At 71.4% G+C, this 23845-nt stretch overlaps 2 protein-coding genes across 4 annotated transcripts; both read right to left on the bottom strand.

Annotated features, from left to right (window-relative positions):
* Window positions 1-120: 120 nt before the first annotated feature.
* Window positions 121-3942, bottom strand: LOC102458332 (calcium-binding protein 5). The gene is made up of 6 exons (XM_075917933.1): window positions 3483-3942; window positions 3184-3214; window positions 2786-2929; window positions 1672-1781; window positions 1373-1520; window positions 121-510 (listed from the first exon to the last, which is right to left on the bottom strand). Exons 1-6 carry the CDS (start codon window positions 3543-3545, stop codon window positions 485-487), a joined length of 522 nt encoding a protein of 173 aa, XP_075774048.1. The 5' UTR covers window positions 3546-3942; the 3' UTR covers window positions 121-484.
* A 6227-nt stretch (window positions 3943-10169) lies between these two features.
* LOC142825843 (ADP-ribosylhydrolase ARH1-like) lies at window positions 10170-22514 on the bottom strand. 3 transcript variants are annotated; one of them, XM_075917930.1, is made up of 9 exons: window positions 16413-16446; window positions 16294-16366; window positions 14770-14993; window positions 13798-13896; window positions 13611-13716; window positions 13451-13530; window positions 12027-12210; window positions 11734-11948; window positions 10170-10418 (listed from the first exon to the last, which is right to left on the bottom strand). In XM_075917930.1, exons 2-9 carry the CDS (start codon window positions 16302-16304, stop codon window positions 10255-10257), a joined length of 1083 nt encoding a protein of 360 aa, XP_075774045.1. In that variant the 5' UTR covers window positions 16305-16366; window positions 16413-16446; the 3' UTR covers window positions 10170-10254. The 3 variants fall into 3 exon arrangements, with proteins under 3 accessions (XP_075774045.1, XP_075774047.1, XP_075774046.1); XM_075917932.1 differs by lacking the exons at window positions 16294-16366; window positions 16413-16446 and adding an exon at window positions 22383-22514; XM_075917931.1 differs by lacking the exon at window positions 16413-16446.
* Between the last annotated feature and the right edge of the window lie 1331 nt (window positions 22515-23845).

Raw genomic sequence — 23845 nt, 5'->3', positions numbered from 1 at the left:
CAGCCCCTGCCCCTCCCAGCGCTACCGGTGCCCCCCACTCCCGCCCCACAGCCCCTGCCCCCAGCTCTGCCACTGCCCCTCACTTCCCCCGCAGCCCCTGCCAGCCCAGCCCCTCCCCACCAGTGGCGTGTGCTAAGCGGGTTATTCCCATCCATATGTTCTCTCCCTGGGCTGTGATTATCTTGAAGCCCTTTGCCCTGCCCCCCAGCTGCCCCCAGGGTCCCTGCTGATGTAAGCGCCATCCCCTGGCCCAGAAAGCTCCTCTTGGACGCCGGGTTCAGCACGAGGCTTTTATTGCGCCAGACAGGAGCGGCTGCGGGAGCAGGGCTGGGTGGGGACGGGTGAGCCATCGGGCGGGGGGGGGAGGGAGGCTCTGGGGAGAGTTGGCTGAGTGGGGGAGGCTGCAGGCAGTGGTTGGAGGTCACTTGTGGGGTCCTGAAGCCAGCAGGGGCTCGGCCCGGGGGCGTGGCTGGGCTTGGGCCCCTCAGCGAGACATCATCTTGACAAACTCTGCAGGAGAGACCCTGTAAGTCCTGCCCGGAGCACCCAGCCCCCCGGAAGGGGCACCCGCCCTCAGCCAGGGGCACCCAGCAAGTGTGGCCGAGCAGGGGTTACCCACGGCCCCCCGCCAGGCCACGTGGCGCGACCCACCCCGTCCGTGCAGGGGTTACCCATGGCCCCCCGCCAGGCCACGTGGCGCGACCCACCCTGTCCGTGCAGGGGTTACCCACGGCCCCCCGCCAGGCCACGTGGCGTGACCCACCCCGGCCGTGCAGGGGTTACCCACGGCCCCCCGCCAGTCCACGTGGCCTGACCCACCCCGTCTGTGCAGGGGTTACCCACGGCCCCCCGCCAGTCCACGTGGCGTGACCCACCCCGGCCGTGCAGGGGTTACCCACGGCCCCCCGCCAGTCCACGTGGCGTGACCCACCCCGTCCGTGCAGGGGTTACCCACGGCCCCCCGCCAGGCCACGTGGCGTGACCCACCCCGTCCGTGCAGGGGTTACCCATGGCCCCCCACCAGGCCACGTGGCGTGACCCACCCCGGCCGTGCAGGGGTTACCCACGGCCCCCCGCCAGTCCACGTGGCGTGACCCACCCCGGCCGTGCAGGGGTTACCCACGGCCCCCCGCCAGTCCACGTGGCGTGACCCACCCCGGCCGAGCAGTAGTTACCCACGGCCCCCCGCCAGGCCACGTGGTGTGACCCACCCTGGCCGAGCAGTAGTTACCCACGGCCTCTCCACCAGGCCCATGTGGCGTGACCCACCTTGGCCGTGCAGGGGTTACCCACGGCCCCCTGCCAGGCCACGTGGCCTGACCCACCCTGGCTGAGCAAGCACTACCCACAGCCCCCCAGGGCAGCCCCTCACCCTCGAAGTCGACAGTCCCATCCCCGTTCACGTCGGCCTCCCTGACCACGTCACTGATCTCCCGCGGGGTGAGCCGCTCGCCCATGAGGCGCTGCATGGCCAGCTGCAGCTCGTCCAGCGTGATCTCCCCGTCCCCGTTGGCATCGAACTGCGGGGCAGCAGCGTCAAGTGCCTGGCTCCTGTCCCTGGCTCCGGGGGGGAGTGGAGCCTAGGGGTTAGAGCGGGGGTCGGGCTGCCCCTGGGTGTGGGGGGCCTAGTGAGATGGAGCAGGGGTACGGGCTGGGGGCTCTGTCCCTCACCTCCTTGAAGGCGTCTCTCATCTCCTGCAGCCCGATCATCCCAGCTGTCTCCGCCAGCAGCTTGGGTGTCATCAGCTCCACAAAGTCTTCGAAATCCACCCGGCCCCCGACTGCAAGGGAGGTGGCGTCAGCGGGACCCCAGCCAGGACCCCGCAGCCTGGCCGGGACCCCACAGCCTGGCCGGTACCCCGCAGCCCGGCCGGGACCCTGCAGCCCAGCCAGGACCCCGCAGCCCGGCCGGGACCCCACAGCCCAGCCAGGACCCCGCAGCCCGGCCAGGACCCCGCAGCCCAGCCAGGACCCCGCAGCCCGGCCAGGACCCCGCAGCCCAGCCAGGACCCCGCAGCCCAGCCAGGACCCCGCAGCCCGGCCGGACCCCGCAGCCCAGCCAGGACCCCGCAGCCCGGCCAGGACCCCGCAGCCCAGCCAGGACCCCGCAGCCCGGCCAGGACCCCGCAGCCCAGCCAGGACCCCGCAGCCCGGCCGGACCCCGCAGCCCAGCCAGGACCCCGCAGCCCGGCCGGACCCTGCAGCCCAGCCAGGACCCCGCAGCCCGGCCAGGACCCCGCAGCCCGGCCGGACCCTGCAGCCCAGCCAGGACCCCGCAGCCCGGCCGGACCCTGCAGCCCAGCCAGGACCCCGCAGCCCGGCCGGACCCTGCAGCCCAGCCAGGACCCCACAGCCCGGCCAGGACCCCGCAGCCCGGCCAGGACCCCGCAGCCCAGCCAGGACCCCGCAGCCCGGCCGGACCCCGCAGCCCGGCCGGACCCCGCAGCCCAGCCAGGACCCCGCAGCCCGGCCGGACCCCGCAGCCCAGCCAGGACCCCGCAGCCCAGCCAGGACCCCGCAGCCCGGCCAGGACCCCGCAGCCCGGCCGGACCCTGCAGCCCAGCCAGGACCCCGCAGCCCAGCCAGGACCCCGCAGCCCGGCCGGACCCTGCAGCCCAGCCAGGACCCTGCAGCCCAGCCAGGACCCCGCAGCCCGGCCGGACCCTGCAGCCCAGCCAGGACCCTGCAGCCCAGCCAGGACCCCGCAGCCCGGCCAGGACCCCGCAGCCCGGCCAGGACCCCGCAGCCCAGCCAGGACCCCGCAGCCTGGCCGGACCCCACTCACGGTTCATGTTGATCTGCTGCGAGAGCTCGATGAGCTCCATCTCGGTGGGCATGTAGCCCATGGTGCGCATCAGGTGGCCCAGCTCCTTGCAGCTGATCAGCCCGTCCTTGTCCTTGTCGAACTCCCCGAAGGCCTCGCGCAGCTCTGCCGAGGGAGGGGCCCTGCGCTGAGCCTGGCGGGACCGGGACCCTCCCGCCAGAGCCTGCCCCAGGCAGGGCCGAAGCCCTGGGGCCTCTCCCGGGGCAGAGCCAGGTGGTCTGGGTCCCCACGGCGCCCTGGCTTCCCCCTCAGCCCTCCTGAGCCCCAGCACCTGTGACCTGACCCCCTCCCTTTTGGGCTGCAATGAGACCCCACCCTCCTTCAACCACGAACCGCGGCTCCGGTGCCACAGGCCTTACCTTCAATTTCATCTGCGCCCAGCTCCCGGTGCTGGAAGAGAGAGAGACACTCAGTGACCCAGCCGGGAGAGACCCCCAGCGTCCTGCCCCCGTACTCCTCCCCCGAGCCGGGAGAGACCCCCAGCGTCCTGCCCCTGTACTCCTCCCCCGAGCCGGGAGAGACCCCCAGCGTCCTGCCCCCGTACTCCTCCCCCGAGCCGGGAGAGACCCCAGGTGTCCTGCCCCCCCCAGCTGAAGAGACCCCCCCAGCATCCTGCTCCAGCCCCCCGCTGCCCTTGTGGAGAACCAGGCATGTGAACCCCATGCTTCTCGGCGATGCCCTTGCGTAGGAAGATGCAGGCGGGCCCGAGGGCGTTCTGCATGGTGCCGGCAGCTGCTCCCGGAGCCGGAGCTTGTGGCTGGAGGCGGCGGGGCCAGGGGTGGTTTATAGTCGCTCCCACGTCAGGGGATTATCCTCACCCCCAACCTATTGCCAGCCCTGCCAGGACGGCTGCTGGGAAAATCTGCCGGCCAACATCTGCCAGCCTGGCACGGGGCAGTGGGGCCTAGGGGTGAGAGCAGGGGGGTCAGCCGCATGGGGTGTGCCTACACTGGTTAGTCTGCGTCCTCCATGCGCCCCACGCTCACTGCCCCCTCCCTCCCACACCCTCCCTTTGTGCCAACCCCTCCCTGCTCAGGTGAGAGCCGGTAGGGCCATGGTCCCCCTGATGGGCAGCGCTACAGACACAGGCCAGTAGGGGTCACCCACAGCCCACACCGACAACCAGCGAATGCCTGGATGTTCCTGGTTTAATGTGAAAAGGGGGAGGTGTCACCTTATTGGATTTTAAGGGGAGCAGCCGGGTCACTGCTGCACCCATGGGGGGTGTTTGCCCCAAAAGTTGGTACAAAGGGGGCCATGTGAGGTGTCAAACAAAAGCTTACAGTCTGCTGGTTCTGTATCTGCGCCTCATAAATCTGTACAATGTCTGTGTGTGGAGTTAGGGGTCTGTACTCTAGATGGAGACAGGAAACGTCTCTGTCTGTGGCTGAGCAATGGGCGAGGAAGGCTCAGCCCATGGACATGCTAATGAGCAAAGCTCCCGGGGACAATGGGCCTCTGGAGGCCAAAGACACCCTTGGCCACTGGCCATGGGACTGTCTCCAGTGTGGAAGAGCTGGGGGGGGTGTGACGTAGTGGGGGTACCTGGCTGGTTTCTATGCTGCTGGCTCTGGGGGAACCCCCACTGGCTGCCGTGGGTACCACGACCCAGCAAAACAGGACGAGTCACTATGCAAACCAGTGGCCAGACACCCCCCATGGAGAGGAACAAAGGAAGGTGGAATGCTGCCTTGGCTGGGGGGCAGGGCTGGAAGTTAGTGAGTTGGTTGCTGGCTGTCGGAGGGCATGGAGGAGAGCCTAGGGGAAGGGGCTGGAGTTTAGGGGCCCAGTCTCCTCCATCTCAAGGGGGCCTGAGGCATCCTAGCCCAGTTCCTGTAACCAGATTACATCTGTGCTGCGCTGTGCTGGAGGAGCAATAAACCACCCTCAATTCCACTGGCTGGTGCAGTCTGTTTGTGCCATTTCGGGGTGCAGGAGACGGGGAACCCCCAACGCGCCGTCACACTGGTGTCAGAAGTGGGATGCACTGCACCCCGTGGATGGAGCTTCCAGCGGTGAGCAACAAGGCGCTGTAGAAGCAAGAGCCCTGGAGCCAGGCGTGCTGGAGACAGAGCGAAGCGGTTCCTGGGAATCGTGGGGCGCTGCAGCACTAGACTGGTGAGTCTGCACCGAGGGGCCCAGCGGGCAGATGGCCTACGCCCGACTCTTGAAGGCAGAGCTGGTGGGGCTGTGCAGAGAGAGGGGCTTGCCTGTGCAGAAAGCAACCAAGGCCCAGCTGATTGCCCAGCTGGAAGAGAATGACCAGCCACAGGGCCAGGATCTTGTCCCCATGGGAAGCAGCCAGACCCCCCCTGAGAGTGTGTCAGGCTCAGAGAGGGGGAGGAGCGCTGGAACCCACCGGAGAGATGAGACAGCGTCTCCCAGGAGGCCTGCAAGCCGTAGCCCATCTAGGGCAGGGGCCAGCCCAGCGGAGCTGCGGCGCCTGGAGATCCAGCTGCGGATCAGGGAATTGGAAGTAGAGGACCGAGAGAGGGACCGCCAGGACCGAGAGAGGGAGCGCCAAGATCGAGAGAAGGAGCGCCAAGATCGAGAGAGGCAGCGGCAGCATGAGCTGGCCATGGCAGAGCGGAGAACCGGCGGGGCACCGGCTGCGCCAAGTGCGGATGGGCCCCAGGGTCCCAGGACTGCCAGGCGCTTGGAGAGGCTCGTGGTGGCCCAACTGAAGGACATGGGTGACATAGACGGGTTCCTCAGCTCCTTTGAGAGGGCCTGTGGACTGCAACGGGTCCCCCCAGCTGACTGGCTGCAGGAGCTCATCCCCGCACTGAACCAGGAGGCGGCCGGAGTGCTCAGTCAGCTGGAGGACCTACAGCCAGGGGATTACAACCGAGTCAAGGAGGCCCTGCTGCACAAGTTCGGGCTGACCCCCGAGATGTACAGGAAGAAGTTCCGGGGGGTACAGAAAGGGCCACGGGAGACCTATGTGGACCTGGCCTCCCGCCTGGCGCAATACTGCCGCAAGTGGGTGTCTGGAGTCGGAGCCCAGACCGCAGAGGAGCTGCTCAAGCTGGTCATGATGGAGCAGTTCTATGAAGCGTGCCCACCCAAACTGAGGCTGTGGCTCAAGGACCGGAGACCAGAGAACCCCCAGGAGGCCGGGAGACTGGCGGATGAGTTCACGGAGAGCCGGTCCGGGTGTGAACGGGAGTCCCGGAGAGAGAGGGAACCGCGCAGAGACCGGATCTCGGCTGAGCGACGGAGGGAGTCAACTACGGGGCGAGACCAAGGAACAGGTCATCTGTGCCCCAGAGAACCAGCCAGGGCCGGGACAGAGACAGCCCAAAGCCTAACTTGCCATCGCTGTGGGCAAAAAGGCCACAAGAGGGCTCAGTGCACCAGGTCCCAGGACCGGGGACTTTCCAGGGTTAACTGGCTGGGGCGGGAGGAAGGGCAGGCTGCCCCAGAGGCAGGGGCTGGCAGGCAAACCTCAGCTCAGAGAGAGGGGAAGGATGCTCAGTGCACCTCCCCTGAGAGGTCTGATTCTCAGGAGACGGATTTCTCCGTGTACCGGGTGGGGGCAGGACGGCCCCTGCGGAGCGAGTGCCTCATACCCCTGGAGGTGGATGGTAGGAAGGTGACGGGCTTCTGGGACACGGGGGCGGAGGTGACTCTGGCCCGATCCGACATAGTGGCCCCGGAGCGGATACTACCCCACGCACAGCTGACCCTGAAGGGCATAGATGGGTCCCCGTTTAAGGTGCCTGTAGCCCGGGTGCATCTGAAATGGGGGGCGAAGGAAGGCCTCAAGGAAGTGGGGGTGCACCCGCACTTGCCCACCGAGGTGCTGATGGGGAATGACCTAGAGGAGTGGCCCCATGAATCCCAGCGGGCTCTAGTCACTACCTGGAGCCAGAGCCAGCGGGGGGCTGACAACGTGGGTCCAGGGAAGGACTCCTGGCAGCGTCCTCAGGGTCCCATCCCAGTGGACACGGGGTCCAGCCAGGCTGGGACTCCGGACCTAGGCAGAGGTGGGGGACAGGTCCCGATCCCTGCCTCAGCAGCTGAATTCCAGGCTGAGGTGCAGGCAGACCCCTCCTTGCAGAGGCTGAGGGACCAGGCTGGCCTCCGTGCAGCTCAGCCCCGGGGGAGAGGTGGCCAGGAGAGATTCCTGCGGGAGCGTGGGCTCCTGTTCCGTGAGTGGCTCCCCCCCAGGAAGGCGAGGGCATGGAGGGTAGAGCGGCAGCTGGTCGTCCCCCGAAAGTATCGCCTCAAGCTGCTGTATTTGGCCCACGATTCCCCCGTTGGGGGCCACCGGGGGATCCGGAGCACCCGGCTGAAGCTGCTCCAGCACTTCTATTGGCCGGGAATCTTTACAGCCGTGCAGCGGTACTGCCGGTCCTGTGACTCCTGCCAGAGGGGCGGGAAGGCCCAAGACAGGAGGAAAGCGGCTTGGGGGTCTCTACCCCAGATAGAGGACCCTCTGGGCTTGCTGAGAGAGTTATGGGAGGGGAAGTCCTCCCTGGATGGAGCATCGGGGGTGGAAGCCGCCCTGGCTGTCCAGAGAAGGCTCGCTGGGCTCATGGCCCCAGCCCGAGAGACCCTGGCCAGAGATCAAGGCCAGCGGAAGGGTGGGTGTGACCCCCGAGGACAGGCCTGTGCCAGTCGCCCTGGAGCGGGGCGGCGAGTGGACAGAGGGAAGCCAATTCATGTGGGGCCTCGCCACGGCCGGCCCGAGTCAAGGGGAGCACCCATGTCCCCAGGGCGGGTTCCCACGCAGAGGACCCGAACTTCCCTAGGTCACGAGCAGAGTGACCCTGCTCAGTTCGCTCTCGGAGGGGGGAGAACTGTGACGTAGTGGGGGTACCTGGCTGGTTTCTATGCTGCTGGCTCTGGGGTAACCCCCACTGGCTGTCGTGGGGACCACGACCCAGCAAAACAGGATGAGTCACTATGCAAACCAGTGGCCAGACACCCCCCATGGAGAGGAACAAAGGAAGGTGGATGCTGCCTTGGCTGGGGGGCAGGGCTGGAAGTTAGTGAGTTGGTTGCTGGCTGTCGGAGGGCATGGAGGAGAGCCTAGGGGAAGGGGCTGGAGTTTAGGGGCCCAGTCTCCCCCATCTCAAGGGGGCCTGAGGCATCCTAGCCCAGTTCCTGTAACCAGATTACATCTGTGCTGCGCTGTGCTGGAGGAGCAATAAACCACCCTCAATTCCACTGGCTGGTGCAGTCTGTGCCATTTCGGGGTGCAGGAGACGGGGAACCCCCAACGCGCCGTCACAGGGGGGTATAAAGAGCCCATGTGGCGACTCCATGGGCTTGCTCAGCTCAGCCCTTGATCCCAGAGGGAGCCGTGCAAGGATCGAAGAGCCGGGAAGAACCGTGGACCCATCCTGACAGACGATGTGCACCAAGGACTCTTAAACCAGCAGCTGTGACATCTCTGCTAGAGCCTGCACTGAGAACTGGGAGATTCGGTGCATGTAACGCACTATCCTTTAACAACCTGTCGAAACGCGCTTCACCCTCAGCAAAGGAACGGAGAATTGGTTTTTAGAAATGCGGCGGCACAGCGAGAACCCAACGTGTGCTCTGCCTGAGAATGCACCTACAGCCGCTTCCGTTAGCAAACTGCACAACAAGCAGGCTTGTGGCTGGGCCGACGTTCAGCATTGTGACGAATGGGCCACTTCCTCGCCACTACAGAAGTGGCAGCTACGGCTCCAGCTGGCTTCCTCCAGTCTCCCTTTCAGCGCTAACGCTGGCGCTGGGAGGTTCGACAGGATCGGCCCAGCGAGCCTCCCGAGTGTCAAGTGACCGGGGACCTGGGGCCGGTTTCTTGGGACCGGAGAACCTGTTGGGGGGGTGAGATCGGGTCCTATATCCCCTCCGGGGCTGTTAGGGGCACAGGTAGGGCTGGGGTGGCCGAGGGGTTTTGCTCGTGAGGCTTCTGGCTGGCCAGGCAGCTGGAGCACTCGGTGCGACTGGCGTGTGGCCTGTCTGGAAGGTCCCCAGTCGGGCTGTGAGGTGCCCCGAGTTGAGCAATTCGCCCTGAGCAGACGCCCTCAGCGGTGCCCCGGCCCGGCCCTGGAGGGAGCTGGTGCCTGGTGCCCGGCCCCACGCAGAGGACACGGCCGGTTCCGGGGGCTGCAGAGGGGACCCCAGCGACCGGCCCAGCTGGTCCCAGGAGGGGAGAACGTTGGGCGGGGGGCGCAGGAGGGGGGCTCAGGCGACCCTGGTTACTGGACAGAAGACACTGGGCGGGGAGGGGCTGCGGATCTGGGCAGGGGGCAGAGCAGGCAGAGCCCCCCGGCTGCAGGGCAGACTCACTCTGCGGGGCTGGGGGCCAGGCCCACAGGCCGGGAGACCTGGGCTGGGTTCCCAGCCCCATAGCCCCTCTGCAACGTGTCAGGGGCCCCCGACCCTGCGCCCCCGTCCGCAGCCAGAGGTGACCGGCGGCCAGTGGAGTAGAAGGTTTCATGCGTCTCAGAGATGCGGCGCAGCGAGGGGGTGATGCTGACTCAGGACCAGGGCAGAGCCTGACTCCTCTGGGGGGGGCTTCACCCCCTGCCTTGGTCCAGAACATCCCGTTCCCCCAGCCCAGCCGACACTAGCGCAGCCCCCTGGCCCTACCCGCCGGGGCGGACCCCGCCTCTGGAAACGGGTATAAGAGGCCTGGCCGGGGGCTGGACTGAGCCTTGCAGCCGTGCCTCTAGCCAGAACGCGCCTGGCGTGGGCGGGGGAGCGGGCACCACGGGGGGGGAGCCAGGCCCTAGGGACTAGGGTTGCCAGATGCTTTAACCAAAAGTACTGGCCCCGCCCCCCAAAACACCGGGGGGATTCTGCTGAGAGAAACCCGGACGGGGGGAGGGGGGGGACTAAGGTAGCTGAGCAAAACAGGAAAGAGCTCCAGGCTGGCTCCAGGCTGCAGGCCCCTGCCCGGGTCCGGCGCCCGCGCCCCAGGCTGGCTCCAGGCTGCAGGCCCCTGCCCGGGTCCGGCGCCCGCGCCCCAGGCTGGCTCCAGGCTGCAGGCCCCTGCCCGGGTCCGGCGCCCGCGCCCCAGGCTGGCTCCAGGTGGGCAGGTAGCGCCCCGTCCCGGTGGCTGCGCATTGCATGGGCGACTCCTGCCCCGCCGGCCCCAGGACCCCGTGGCACCCCCCCCTGCAAGGGCCTTGTCCCAGGATCCCCCCGCCCCCCCGTGGGCTCCTGGGGGCCGAGGCCCAAGGAGACTGAGCTGCCCCCTGCCCAGCCGGCTCTGCCCCCTGAACCTTCCTGGGCCTGGGCCCCGCAGCACCCTGGGCCTGTCCGACTCACGGAGGGGCTGCCCCAGCCCCGTCTGCCCGCGCAGCCGCCCCCGGGATGGGCGCGAGGGACCCCTGGGCCAGGCAGCGGGAGGCAGCAGCTTTATTGAGCCGGGCGGAGTGCACAGGCGCTGGGAGACGGGGCGGGTGGGGGCCAGGCTGGGCCGGGGCTCATGGGGCGCTCTCCCCCCAGGCCAGGGCGTGGAGCCGGTCGGCGGCTGCCTCCATGCGCGGCCGGTACTCCAGGGCCTGGTGGTTCCCCGCGGGGACACCGGCCAGCCCGTGCAGCAGCCCCCAGCAGCAGCCCGCAATGACGCCCGTCGAGTCGCTGTCACCTGCGGAGAGACCGGCACAGCTGGGCACACGGGACCCTCGCCGGGGGGTGGGAGAAACGGGGGGGACAGGATGCGGCTGGCGCCGGGGGGGGGTGACGGGAGGCGGCTGGCGCCGGGGGGGGTGACGGGAGGCGGCTGGCGCCGGGGGGGTGACGGGAGGCAGCTGCGCCAGGGGGGGTGACGGGAGGCGGCTGGCGCCGGGGGGGTGACGGGAGGCGGCTGGTGCTGGGGGGGGTGACGGGAGGCGGCTGGCGCCGGGGGGGTGATGGGAGGCGGCTGGCGCCGGGGAGGGGGTCGGGAGGCGGCTGGTGCTGGGGGGGGTGATGGGAGGCGGCTGGCGCCGGGGAGGGGGTCGGGAGGCGGCTGGTGCTGGGGGGGGTAATGGGAGGCGGCTGGTGCTGGGGGGGGTGACGGGAGGCGGCTGGTGCTGGGGGGGGTGATGGGAGGCGGCTGGCGCCGGGGGGGGTGATGGGAGGCGGCTGGTGCTGGGGGGGGTAACGGGAGGCGGCTGGCGCCGGGGAGGGAGTCGGGAGCCGTCTGGTGCTGGGGGGGGGTGACGGGAGGTGGCTGGCGCAGGGGGGGGTGATGGGAGGTGGCTGGCGCCGGGGAGGGGGTCGGGAGGCGGCTGGTGCTGGGGGGGGTGATGGGAGGCGGCTGGTGCCGGGGAGAGGGTGACGGGAGGCGGCTGGCGCCGGGGGGGGTGATGGGAGGCGGCTGGCGCAGGGGGGGGTGACGGGAGGCGGCTGGCGCCGGGGGGGGTGACGGGAGGCGGCTGGTGCCGGGGGGGGTGACGGGAGGCGGCTGGCGCCGGGGGGGGTGATGGGAGGCAGCTGCGCCAGGGGGGGTGACGGGAGGCGGCTGGCGCCGGGGGGGTGACGGGAGGCGGCTGGTGCTGGGGGGGGTGACGGGAGGCGGCTGGCGCCGGGGAGGGGGTCGGGAGGCGGCTGGTGCTGGGGGGGGTGATGGGAGGCGGCTGGCGCCGGGGAGGGGGTCGGGAGGCGGCTGGTGCTGGGGGGGGTAATGGGAGGCGGCTGGTGCTGGGGGGGGTGACGGGAGGCGGCTGGTGCTGGGGGGGGGTGATGGGAGCCGTCTGGCGCCGGGGAGGGGGTCGGGAGGCGGCTGGTGCTGTGGGGGGTGATGGGAGGCGGCTGGCGCCGGGGAGGGGGTCGGGAGGCGGCTGGTGCTGGGGGGGGTGATGGGAGGCGGCTGGCGCCGGGGAGGGGGTCGGGAGGCGGCTGGTGCTGGGGGGGGTGATGGGAGGCGGCTGGCGCCGGGGAGGGGGTCGGGAGGCGGCTGGTGCTGGGGGGGCACTCACCCCCGTGGAACATGGCGCGGCTGCAGAGCTGGTCCCAGCTGGCGCCGGCGCCCAGCAGTGCGTCGTAGGCGATCATGGGGGCGTCGTGCCCGCTGCGGCCTGCCCACCCCTCCAGGCTGAAGCTCTGGTAGGTCCTGTCCCTCTCTGCTGGGCCGTAGGGGGAGGGGAAGCGGGGGGGGCCGCGCCCCTCACTCAGGCCCCGCTCAGCCAGGTACCTGTGGGCAGCAAGGTGAGCACTGGCCCCTGCCCTGTTCTCACACCATCCCCCCAACCTCCTCCTGCCCCGCACTCACCAGCCCCATTTCTGGGGGAAGTAGCTCCAGGCCTCCCTGTTGGGCTGGGTGTCGACACCCGCGTCCTGCACGTAGGCCTGGGCCAGGGGCAGCGTCTCCATCAGGCCGGCTCCCCACTGCGCCAGCGGCCGCCCCTGCACCGCGTAGGCCGTGAACAGCGCCGCAGCCAGCGCCCCCAGGTACCCTGCAAGGGCCGGCGTCAGCCCCACGGCCCCCAGGTCCCTGCAAGGGCCGGCGTCAGCCCCACGGCCCCCAGGTCCCCGCAAGGGCCGGCGTCAGCCCCACGGCCCCCAGGTCCCTGCAAGGGCCGGCGTCAGCCCCACGGCCCCCAGGTCCCCGCAAGGGCCGGCGTCAGCCCCACGGCCCCCAGGTACCCGCAAGGGCCGGCGTCAGCCCCACGGCCCCCAGGTACCCGCAAGGGCCGGCGTCAGCCCCACGGCCCCCAGGTCCCCGCAAGGGCCGGCGTCAGCCCCACGGCCCCCAGGTCCCCGCAAGGGCCGGCGTCAGCCCCACGGCCCCCAGGTCCCCGCAAGGGCCGGCGTCAGCCCCACGGCCCCCAGGTCCCCGCAAGGGCCGGCGTCAGCCCCACGGCCCCCAGGTCCCCGCAAGGGCCGGCGTCAGCCCCACGGCCCCCAGGTCCCCGCAAGGGCCGGCGTCAGCCCCACGGCCCCCAGGTCCCCGCAAGGGCCGGCGTCAGCCCCACGGCCCCCAGGTCCCCGCAAGGGCCGGCGTCAGCCCCACGGCCCCCAGGTCCCCGCAAGGGCCGGCGTCAGCCCCACGGCCCCCAGGTCCCCGCAAGGGCCGGCGTCAGCCCCACGGCCCCCAGGTCCCCGCAAGGGCCGGCGTCAGCCCCACGGCCCCCAGGTCCCCGCAAGGGCCGGCGTCAGCCCCACGGCCCCCAGGTCCCCGCAAGGGCCGGCGTCAGCCCCACGGCCCCCAGGTCCCCGCAAGGGCCGGCGTCAGCCCCACGGCCCCCAGGTCCCCGCAAGGGCCGGCGTCAGCCCCACGGCCCCCAGGTCCCCGCAAGGGCCGGCGTCAGCCCCACGGCCCCCAGGTACCCTGCAAGGGCCGGCGTCAGCCCCACGGCCCCCAGGTCCCCGCAAGGGCCGGCGTCAGCCCCACGGCCCCCAGGTACCCTGCAAGGGCCGGCGTCAGCCCCACGGCCCCCAGGTACCCTGCAAGGGCCGGCGTCAGCCCCACGGCCCCCAGGTCCCCGCAAGGGCCGGCGTCAGCCCCACGGCCCCCAGGTCCCCGCAAGGGCCGGCGTCAGCCCCACGGCCCCCAGGCCCCCGCAAGGGCCGGCGTCAGCCCCACGGCCCCCAGGTCCCCGCAAGGGCCGGCGTCAGCCCCACGGCCCCCAGGTCCCCGCAAGGGCTGGCGTCAGCCCCACGGCCCGTTTTCCCCTCCAGCTGCCAGTGCCCCACCTGTGGGGTGATGGTGCGTCATGCGCCCGCTCTCCACACTCGTCCGGATCAGGGCCTGTAGCTCAGTGGGGCGCGGGTACCTGGAGAGCAGGGGCAGTGCAGGGTCAGGCCCCTAAGGTCCCCCCCGATACGACCCCCATCCCCTGGCGCCCGGCCCCACCTGAGCCCGATGGCCATGGAGCGCATCGCCGCGCCGCAGCCTGTCCCGCGGGGGTTGAAGGGGATCCGGTACCCGGCCGGCTCGCCCGGGCGCAGCTGGGACGTCCCTGTGGGGAGAGGGCCGGTGACGCGCCGGCTCCTGGGCCACGGCCCAGCCAGCCGGGCGGGGGGGCCAGGCTCTACCGTACCCAGGATGCTGGTGGGGCCGGGTTTTCTGCCCTCCATGTCGCCCATCGCAGCTACGTAGCATCGAGCCAGCTCCTGCAGCAATGGCTCCCCCTCCAGCCCTGGGGGGCAGAGACAGGGGTCAGCCCCATGGCCGTCCCTCCCCCACCCCTCCAGCCCTGGGGGCAGAGACAGGGGTCAGCCCCATGGCCGTCCCTCCCCCTCCCCCTCCAGCCCTGGGGGGCAGAGACAGGGGTCAGCCCCATGGCTGTCCCTCCCCCTCCCCCTCCAGCCCTGGGGGCAGAGACAGGGGTCAGCCCCATGGCTGTCCCTCCCCCTCCCCCTCCCCCTCCAGCCCTGGGGGGCAGAGACAGGGGTCAGCCCCATGGCCGTCCCTCCCCCTCCCCCTCCAGCCCTGGGGGCAGAGACAGGGGTCAGCCCCATGGCCGTCCCTCCTCCACCCCTCCAGCCCTGGGGGCAGAGACAGGGGTCAGCCCCATGGCCGTCCCTCCCCCTCCCCCTCCAGCCCTGGGGGCAGCGACAGGGGTCAGCCCCATGGCCGTCCCTCCCCCTCCCCCTCCAGCCCTGGGGGGCAGAGACAGGGGTCAGCCCCATGGCCGTCCCTCCCCCACCCCTCCAGCCCTGGGGGCAGAGACAGGGGTCAGCCCCATGGCCGTCCCTCCCCCTCCAGCCCTGGGGGGGCAGAGACAGGGGTCAGCCCCATGGCCGTCCCTCCCCCACCCCTCCAGCCCTGGGGGCAGAGACAGGGGTCAGCCCCATGGCCGTCCCTCCCCCTCCCCCTCCAGCCCTGGGGGCAGAGACAGGGGTCAGCCCCATGGCCGTCCCTCCCCCACCCCTCCAGCCCTGAGGGGCAGCGACAGGGGTCAGCCCCATGGCCGTCCCTCCCCCTCCCCCTCCTCTCCAGCCCTGGGGGGCAGTGAAAGTGGTCAGTCTGTGTCCCCCAACCTGGCTCCAGCCAGGGCTGCCCCACTCACCGGTGGCCAGGGCCTCTGCAGTGGCAAGGTGCAGTACGGTGTCATCGCTGATGGGCCAGTCGGGGGGTGCAGCCTGGATGCCCCCCAAGCCCCCCAGCTGGGCCAGCTCGGCGTGGATCTGGGGGCCCGAGGGGCAGTATTCCCACAGCTGCCTCCGGTAGCCCAGCGCGTCGCCAGCACCGCTCAGCACCATGGCCGCCCGGTACGCCGCCCGCGGGGGGGCCCTGGGGAGACGGGGGTCAGGAACCCCCCCAGATCCACTCCTCCCCCACCCGGTACGCCGCCCGCAGGGGGGCCCTGGGGAGACGGGGGTCAGGAACCCCCCAGATCCACCCCTCCCCCACCCGGTACGCCGCCCGCGGGGGGGCCCTGGGGAGACGGGGGTCAGGAACCCCCCAGATCCACTCCTCCCCCACCCGGTACGCCGCCCGCGGGGGGGCCCTGGGGAGACGGGGGTCAGGAACCCCCCAGATCCACCCCTCCCCCACCCGGTACGCCGCCCGCGGGGGGGCCCTGGGGAGACGGGGGTCAGGAACCCCCCAGATCCACTCCTCCCCCACCCGGTACACCGCCCGCAGGGGGGCCCTGGGGAGACGGGGGTCAGGAACCCCCCAGATCCACTCCTCCCCCACCCGGTACGCCGCCCGCGGGGGGGCCCTGGGGAGACGGGGGTCAGGAACCCCCCAGATCCACCCCTCCCCCACCCGGTATGCCGCCCGCGGGGGGGCCCTGGGGAGACGGGGGTCAGGAACCCCCCAGATCCACCCCTCCCCCACCCGGTACGCCGCCCGCGGGGGGGCCCTGGGGAGACGGGGGTCAGGAACCCCCCAGATCCACCCCTCCCCCACCCGGTACGCCGCCCGCGGGGGGGCCCTGGGGAGACGGGGGTCAAGAACCCCCCCAGATCCACCCTTCCCCCACCCGGTACGCCGCCCGCGGGGGGGCCCTGGGGAGACGGGGGTCAGGAACCCCCCAGATCCACCCCTCCCCCACCCGGTATGCCGCCCGCGGGGGGGGCCCTGGGGAGACGGGGGTCAGGAACCCCCCAGATCCACCCCTCCCCCACCCGGTACGCCGCCCGCGGGGGGGCCCTGGGGAGACGGGGGTCAGGAACCCCCCAGATCCACCCCTCCCCCACCCGGTACGCCGCCCGCGGGGGGGCCCTGGGGAGACGGGGGTCAGGAACCCCCCAGATCCACCCCTCCCCCACCCGGTACGCCGCCCGCGGGGGGGCCCTGGGGAGACGGGGGTCAAGAACCCCCCAGATCCACCCCTCCCCCACCCGGTACGCCGCCCGCGGGGGGGCCCTGGGGAGACGGGGGTCAGGAACCCCCCAGATCCACCCCTCCCCCACCCGGTACGCCGCCCGCGGGGGGGCCCTGGGGAGACGGGGGTCAGGAACCCCCTAGATCCACCCCTCCCCCACCCGGTACGCCGCCCACGGCTGCAGCCTCCCCAGTTGCCCCCAACCCTCACCCAGCGCTATGGCTGGGCTGGGGGGGTGCGGGGGAGGGGGGTGCTTACGTCCCCTCCATGGTGCCTTGGCCTGGCGGGGGGGGCCTCTCAATCTCTGCAGGCCCCTGTGTCCGTCCGTCCGTCCGCCCGCCCGCCCCTGCAGGCCCCCGTGTCCGTCCGTCCGCCCGCCCGCCCCTGCAGGCCCCTGTGTCCGTCCGTCCGCCCGCCCGCCCCTGCAGGTCCCTGTGTCCGTCTGTCCGCCCGCCCGCCCCTGCAGGCCCCTGTGTCCGTCCGTCCGCCCGCCCCTGCAGGCCCCTGTGTCCGTCCGTCCGCCCGCCCGCCCCTGCAGGTCCCTGTGTCCGTCTGTCCGCCCGCCCGCCCCTGCAGGCCCCTGTGTCCGTCCGCCCGCCCGCCCCTGCAGGTCCCTGTGTCCGTCTGTCCGCCCGCCCGCCCCTGCAGGCCCCTGTGTCCGTCCGTCCGCCCGCCCCTGCAGGCCCCTGTGTCCGTCCGTCCGCCCGCCCGCCCCTGCAGGCCCCTGTGTCCGTCCGTCCGCCCGCCCGCCCCTGCAGGCCCCTGTGTCCGTCTGTCCGCCCACCCCTGCTGGCTCAGAGATTTGTGTTGCTAAATGCGGACGTGGCGCGGTGCCAGCTCTGGCCGGGCGCCCTTAAAGGGGCCAGGGATGCCGGAGCTGCGGGTGAGAAGGGGTGACGGGGGGCTGCTCTGTGCCTGGGATGGGGGTTCACACCAGGCTGCAGCTGGGGGGCAGGACTCGTGGGCTGCGTCTAGACTGCAGCTGCTTTTGCGGAAAAACGTGCCAGCTGCTTACACTGGCCGCTCGACTTTCCGCCAGAGCACGGCCGAGCCCAGGGCCGAGTCAGGGAAATGCTGCTCCCGTCGGGCAGGGGGCCGTGTCGACAGCTCACGTTTGTGTTGCGCAAAGAGCCCCGCTGGCGAACATGGCGACCGGGGCTTCCTTGCGCAAAAGCGTCTAGATCGGCACGGACGCGTTTGCAGAAAAGCGTCCTGCCGATCTAGACGCTCGGTTCCGCAAATGCTTTAACGGAAAACTTCTCTGTTAAAAGCATTTGCTGAAAATCCTGCCAGTGTAGACGGAGCCATGGGGTGTCACGGGCTGTGGGGGTCCCCGGGCCCTGTCCCCCACCCGCAGCCAGAGGGGACTCTCAGGCGGCAGGTAGAAGAGAAGGTTTGTTGGATCCCAGGGACACAGCGCACCCCAGACGTGTTACAGGAGCCAGGAGCAGCCGGCCCAGCCCAGCCCAGCCCGGGAATGGGGGGGTCTCAGAGCCAGGGCTCCTGCCCCCCAGCCCAGCCCAGCCCAGCCCAGCCTGGGGACGGGGGGGGGGTCTCAGAGCCAGGGCTCCTGCCCCCCAGCCCAGCCCAGCCCGGGGACGGGGGGGGTCTCAGAGCCAGGGCTCCTGCCCCCCAGCCCAGCCCAGCCCGGGGACGGGGGGGGTCTCAGAGCCAGGGCTCCTGCCCCCCAGCCCAGCCCAGCCCGGGGACGGGGGGGGTCTCAGAGCCAGGGCTCCTGCCCCCCAGCCCAGCCCAGCCCGGGGACGGGGGGGGTCTCAGAGCCAGGGCTCCTGCCCCCCAGCCCAGCCCAGCCCAGCCCGGGGACGGGGGGGGGGGGGTCTCAGAGCCAGGGCTCCTGCCCCCCAGCCCAGCCCAGCCCAGGGACAGGGGGGGTCTCAGAGCCAGGGCTCCTGCCCCCCAGCCCAGCCCAGCCCGGGGACGGGGGGGGTCTCAGAGCCAGGGCTCCTGCCCCCCAGCCCAGCCCAGCCCGGGGACGGGGGGGTCTCAGAGCCAGGGCTCCTGCCCCCCAGCCCAGCCCAGCCCGGGGACGGGGGGGGTCTCAGAGCCAGGGCTCCTGCCCCCCAGCCCAGCCCAGCCCGGGGACGGGGGGGGTCTCAGAGCCAGGGCTCCTGCCCCCCAGCCCAGCCCAGCCCAGCCCGGGGACGGGGGGGGGGGGTCTCAGAGCCAGGGCTCCTGCCCCCCAGCCCAGCCCAGCCCAGGGACAGGGGGGGTCTCAGAGCCAGGGCTCCTGCCCCCCAGCCCAGCCCAGCCCAGCCCGGGGACAGGGGGGTAGGTCTCAGAGCCAGGGCTCCTGCCCCCCAGCCCAGCCCAGCCCAGGGACAGGGGGGGTCTCAGAGCCAGGGCTCCTGCCCCCCAGCCCAGCCCAGCCCGGGGACGGGGGGGGTCTCAGAGCCAGGGCTCCTGCCCCCCAGCCCAGCCCAGCCCGGGGACGGGGGGGGTCTCAGAGCCAGGGCTCCTGCCCCCCAGCCCAGCCCAGCCCGGGGACGGGGGGGTCTCAGAGCCAGGGCTCCTGCCCCCCAGCCCAGCCCAGCCCGGGGACGGGGGGGGTCTCAGAGCCAGGGCTCCTGCCCCCCAGCCCAGCCCAGCCCGGGGACGGGGGGGGTCTCAGAGCCAGGGCTCCTGCCCCCCAGCCCAGCCCAGCCCAGCCCGGGGACGGGGGGGGGGGGGTCTCAGAGCCAGGGCTCCTGCCCCCCAGCCCAGCCCAGCCCAGGGACAGGGGGGGTCTCAGAGCCAGGGCTCCTGCCCCCCAGCCCAGCCCAGCCCAGCCCAGCCCGGGGACAGGGGGGTAGGTCTCAGAGCCAGGGCTCCTGCCCCCCAGCCCAGCCCGGGGACGGGGTGGGGTCTCAGAGCCAGGGCTCCTGCCCCCCAGCCCATCCCAGCCCGGGGACAGGGGGGGGTCTCAGAGCCAGGGCTCCTGGCCCCCAGCCCAGCCCAGCCCGGGGACGGGGGGGGGTCTCAGAGCCAGGGCTCCTGCCCCCCAGCCCAGCCCAGCCCAGCCCGGGGACGGGGGGGGGGGTCTCAGAGCCAGGGCTCCTGCCCCCCAGCCCAGCCCAGCCCAGCCCAGCCTGGGGACGGGGGGGGGGGTCTCAGAGCCAGGGCTCCTGGCCCCCAGCCCAGCCCAGCCCAGCCCAGCCTGGGGACAGGGGGGGGGTCTCAGAGCCAGGGCTCCTGCCCCCCAGCCCAGCCCAGCCCAGCCCAGCACAGCCCGGGGACGGGGGGGGTCTCAGAGCCAGGGCTCCTGCCCCCCAGGTCAGCTCGGCTCCCTGCTCCCCCAGCCAGTTGGAACACTAACCCACAGCCCCAGCCACTGCCCCCAGGCCACCCGCCTCCGGCCTTGTTCAGCTTCCCGGCCAAGGGTCACCGGCCTGGGCCCTCCCCCAGAGCCCCCAGGAGTGCGCCCCAGAGACCCCGGCCCCCCCCGGGCCCTCCCCCGGCGCCCCCAGGAGTGCGCCCCAGAGACCCCGGCCCCCCCCGGGCCCTCCCCCGGCGCCCCCAGGAGTGCGCCCCAGAGACCCCGGCCCCCCCTGGGCCCTCCCCCAGCGCCCCCAGGAGTGCTCCCCAGAGACCCTGGCCCCCCCGGGCCCTCCCCCGGCGCCCCCAGGAGTGCTCCCCAGAGACCCTGGCCCCCCCCGGGCCCTCCCCCAGCGCCCCCAGGAGTGCGCCCCAGAGACCCCGGCCCCCCCCGGGCCCTCCCCCAGCACCCCCAGGAGTGCTCCCCAGAGACCCCGGCCCCCCCTGGGCCCTCCCCCGGCACCCCCAGGAGTGCGCCCCAGAGACCCCGGCCCCCCCCCGGGCCCTCCCCCGGCACCCCCAGGAGTGCGCCCCAGAGACCCCGGCCCCCCCCGGGCCCTCCCCCAGCACCCCCAGGAGTGCTCCCCAGAGACCCCGGCCCCCCTGGGCCATCCCCCAGCGCCCCCAGGAGTGCTCCCCAGAGACCCCGGCCCCCCTGGGCCCTCCCCCGGCACCCCCAGGAGTGCGCCCCAGAGACCCCGGCCCCCCCTGGGCCCTCCCCCGGCGCCCCCAGGAGTGCTCCCCAGAGACCCCGGCCCCCCTGGGCCCTCCCCCGGCGCCCCCAGGAGTGCTCCCCAGAGACCCTGGCCCCCCCTGGGCCCTCCCCCAGCGCCCCCAGGAGTGCTCCCCAGAGACCCCGGCCCCCCCCGGGCCCTCCCCCGGCGCCCCCAGGAGTGCTCCCCAGAGACCCCGGCCCCCCCGGGCCCTCCCCCGGCGCCCCCAGGAGTGCTCCCCAGAGACCCCGGCCCCCCCCGGGCCCTCCCCCGGCGCCCCCAGGAGTGCTCCCCAGAGACCCCGGCCCCCCCCGGGCCCTCCCCCAGCGCCCCCAGGAGTGCTCCCCAGAGACCCCGGCCCCCCCTGGGCCCTCCCCCGGCGCCCCCAGGAGTGCTCCCCAGAGACCCCGGCCCCCCCCGGGCCCTCCCCCGGCGCCCCCAGGAGTGCTCGCCAGAGCCCCCGGCCCCCCCTGGGCCCTCCCCCAGCGCCCCCAGGAGTGCTCCCCAGAGACCCCGGCCCCCCCTGGGCCCTCCCCCAGCGCCCCCAGGAGTGCTCCCCAGAGACCCCGGCCCCCCCTGGGCCCTCCCCCAGCGCCCCCAGGAGTGCTCCCCAGAGACCCCGGCCCCCCCCGGGCCCTCCCCCGGCGCCCCCAGGAGTGCTCCCCAGAGACCCCGGCCCCCCCCCGGGCCCTCCCCCAGCGCCCCCAGGAGTGCTCCCCAGAGACCCCGGCCCCCCCCGGGCCCTCCCCCAGCGCCCCCAGGAGTGCTCCCCAGAGACCCCGGCCCCCCCTGGGCCCTCCCCCGGCACCCCCAGGAGTGCTCCCCAGAGACCCCGGCCCCCCCTGGGCCCTCCCCCGGCGCCCCCAGGAGTGCTCCCCAGAGACCCCGGCCCCCCCGGGCCCTCCCCCAGCACCCCCAGGAGTGCTCCTCAGAGACCCCGGCCCCCCCGGGCCCTCCCCCGGCGCCCCCAGGAGTGCTCCCCAGAGCCCCCGGCCCCCCCTGGGCCCTCCCCCAGCGCCCCCAGGAGTGCTCCCCAGAGACCCCGGCCCCCCCTGGGCCCTCCCCCAGCGCCCCCAGGAGTGCTCCCCAGAGACCCCGGCCCCCCCTGGGCCCTCCCCCGGCACCCCCAGGAGTGCTCCCCAGAGACCCCGGCCCCCCCTGGGCCCTCCCCCGGCGCCCCCAGGAGTGCTCCCCAGAGACCCCGGCCCCCCCTGGGCCCTCCCCCGGCGCCCCCAGGAGTGCTCCCCAGAGACCCCAGCCCCCCCTGGGCCCTCCCCCAGCGCCCCCAGGAGTGCTCCCCAGAGACCCCGGCCCCCCCGGGCCCTCCCCCAGCGCCCCCAGGAGTGCTCCCCAGAGACCCCGGCCCCCCTGGGCCATCCCCCGGCGCCCCCAGGAGTGCTCCCCAGAGACTCCGGCCCCCCTGGGCCATCCCCCGGCGCCCCCAGGAGTGCTCCCCAGAGACCCCGGCCCCCCCGGGCCCTCCCCCGGCGCCCCCAGGAGTGCTCCCCAGAGACCCCGGCCCCCCCTGGGCCCTCCCCCAGCGCCCCCAGGAGTGCTCCCCAGAGACCCCGGCCCCCCCTGGGCCCTCCCCCAGCGCCCCCAGGAGTGCTCCCCAGAGACTCCGGCCCCCCTGGGCCATCCCCCGGCGCCCCCAGGAGTGCTCCCCAGAGACCCCGGCCCCCCCTGGGCCCTCCCCCAGCGCCCCCAGGAGTGCTCCCCAGAGACCCCGGCCCCCCCCGGGCCCTTCCCCGGCGCCCCCAGGAGTGCTCCCCAGAGACCCCGGCCCCCCCCGGGCCCTCCCCCGGCGCCCCCAGGAGTGCTCCCCAGAGACCCCGGCCCCCCCTGGGCCCTCCCCCAGCGCCCCCAGGAGTGCTCCCCAGAGACCCCGGCCCCCCCTGGGCCCTCCCCCAGCGCCCCCAGGAGTGCTCCCCAGAGACCCCGGCCCCCCCTGGGCCCTCCCCCAGCGCCCCCAGGAGTGCTCGCCAGAGCTTAGCCGTCTGCTTACCCATACAGGAGGACTTCATACACCAATCACACAAGGAGGAAATTCGGGTTCGTCAGAGCGGTGCCCAGTGCAACACACAGAAGAAGCCCACAGGCTACTGCCTCAATCGCTCTTGCGTTCACTCCAAGGATTTTATCCAAGGTGCGGTGCGGCTGCGATTGTGCAGATTCCAGTCACACAGACCGCGGGGACAGGAGCCCCTTGGTCAGCCAGTCCCCGGACAGGGATGGCTCCCAGACTCACTCACACCACAGGGAAGACGGATAGACACAGAGACAAGACAGTCCTCAGTCCGGACAAAACATCGAAATAATTACCTGATCAGAGTCCTGATGTTAGATCCCGGGATCCCTACCAGAACAGAGCAGGAACCAACAGGTTCGATGGCGTAGACTTCGCTGTGGTTGTGCACCTTTCCATTCTGGCAGAGAACCGCTCCGGCCAAATGCCCAGGTGCCGGCTACCACGGTCATCCTGCAAGACAGTCAGGGATCACACAGTTCCAGCGAAGACGGTTGCCATCTCGGTGGGACCTCCAAATTGTCAAAGTCAGAAAGGACTCAGATTTGTCAGACCGCTCTCTTTATTAGCAAAGCTGCTCTGCTAAATGCACTCAGAAAATGTGAGTGCCATACAAGGTTCAAACCCCTTGATTTATACAGTCAAAAGAAAGCCAAAATTAACAGGATTAAAAGAGGGGCAAAACGTCACATAATTAGTGTGAGGCTAGTCAAGTATCTTCATTTCCACATCAAGCACACAGTCCATATCTCCTGTCCATATCTCCTTGGTTCTCACTTGCTTTCTCCCGAACACCTAATGTTCCTTTTCCTATTAACTCTGGCTAGCACTCTGATCTGCATACCTACAAACAACATTCACATACTGTTCTTCTTCCTGTTCAGAGACAAACAGTATTCCTTCAACTTATTCAATGATTACAGCATAATTCATCTTTCTCGTACAGTATAATTCTTTCTATTTTCACACTTGTCTGAGGAACAGCGGTTTCTATTAGGGGACATGCCAAAGAGTGTTCGACCTCTTGTTGGTTAGACTCAGGAACTCCGAGCCTATGTCAGAAATGTTGCAGAAGAAATAAGAGAGCAGGATCCAGTAAGGAGAATGCAACTTAGAAGTAAACGAGAAGTGGAGGAGTTTCGTCTGCTATCCGAACAGAGAATAGAGAGGCGAGACCGAGAGCATGCAGAGAGAATGGCAGAACAGGCAAAGAGAATGGCAAGCCTTGAACTTCAGCTTAAGAGGACAAAGATCAAAAGGAACTGTGTCCTCCTGAAAGTTCGGTGTATGACCGTGTGGGCATGTGGGGTAATGTTGTAGCCCAGCCCTGAAGCATGTGTGGGGTTTGTGAGGGGGGTACAGGTAACTCTGGGAAGCTTTCTGAGGCTAGTCAATCTTATTGTAACCGAAAGAAAAGTGTCTCTAGATGTTTGCCTGTGGCAGGTAGCCATGAATCTGCGAGTGAGGCTTCTAAGGGCCTGTCTAGTGCCTCAAAGGCGAGGCTGAAATCAACACCAGGGCGGAAAAAGCCCAGAAATCAGAGAGAGTTTTCTGGGGCTGGTCAGTCTCCCTGTAACCAAGGGGAAAGTGTCTCTAAGTGTGTGCCTGTGGCAGATGGCTGTGTGTCTGTTCAGGGGGGCAGTGAGCCTGGGGGTGAGGGCCCGTCTGATGCCTCAGAGGTGAGGCTGGAATCAGAACCAGGGCAGGAAGAGCCCAGAAATCAGGGAAATGTTTCTCTGGGGCAGTCTGGAGTGGCTGG

This window comes from Pelodiscus sinensis, unplaced genomic scaffold (genome assembly GCF_049634645.1).
Source record: "Pelodiscus sinensis isolate JC-2024 unplaced genomic scaffold, ASM4963464v1 ctg135, whole genome shotgun sequence".
In the NCBI taxonomy this organism is placed as follows: Eukaryota; Metazoa; Chordata; order Testudines; family Trionychidae; genus Pelodiscus; species Pelodiscus sinensis.
This window is presented reverse-complemented; position numbering and strand designations above follow the sequence as displayed.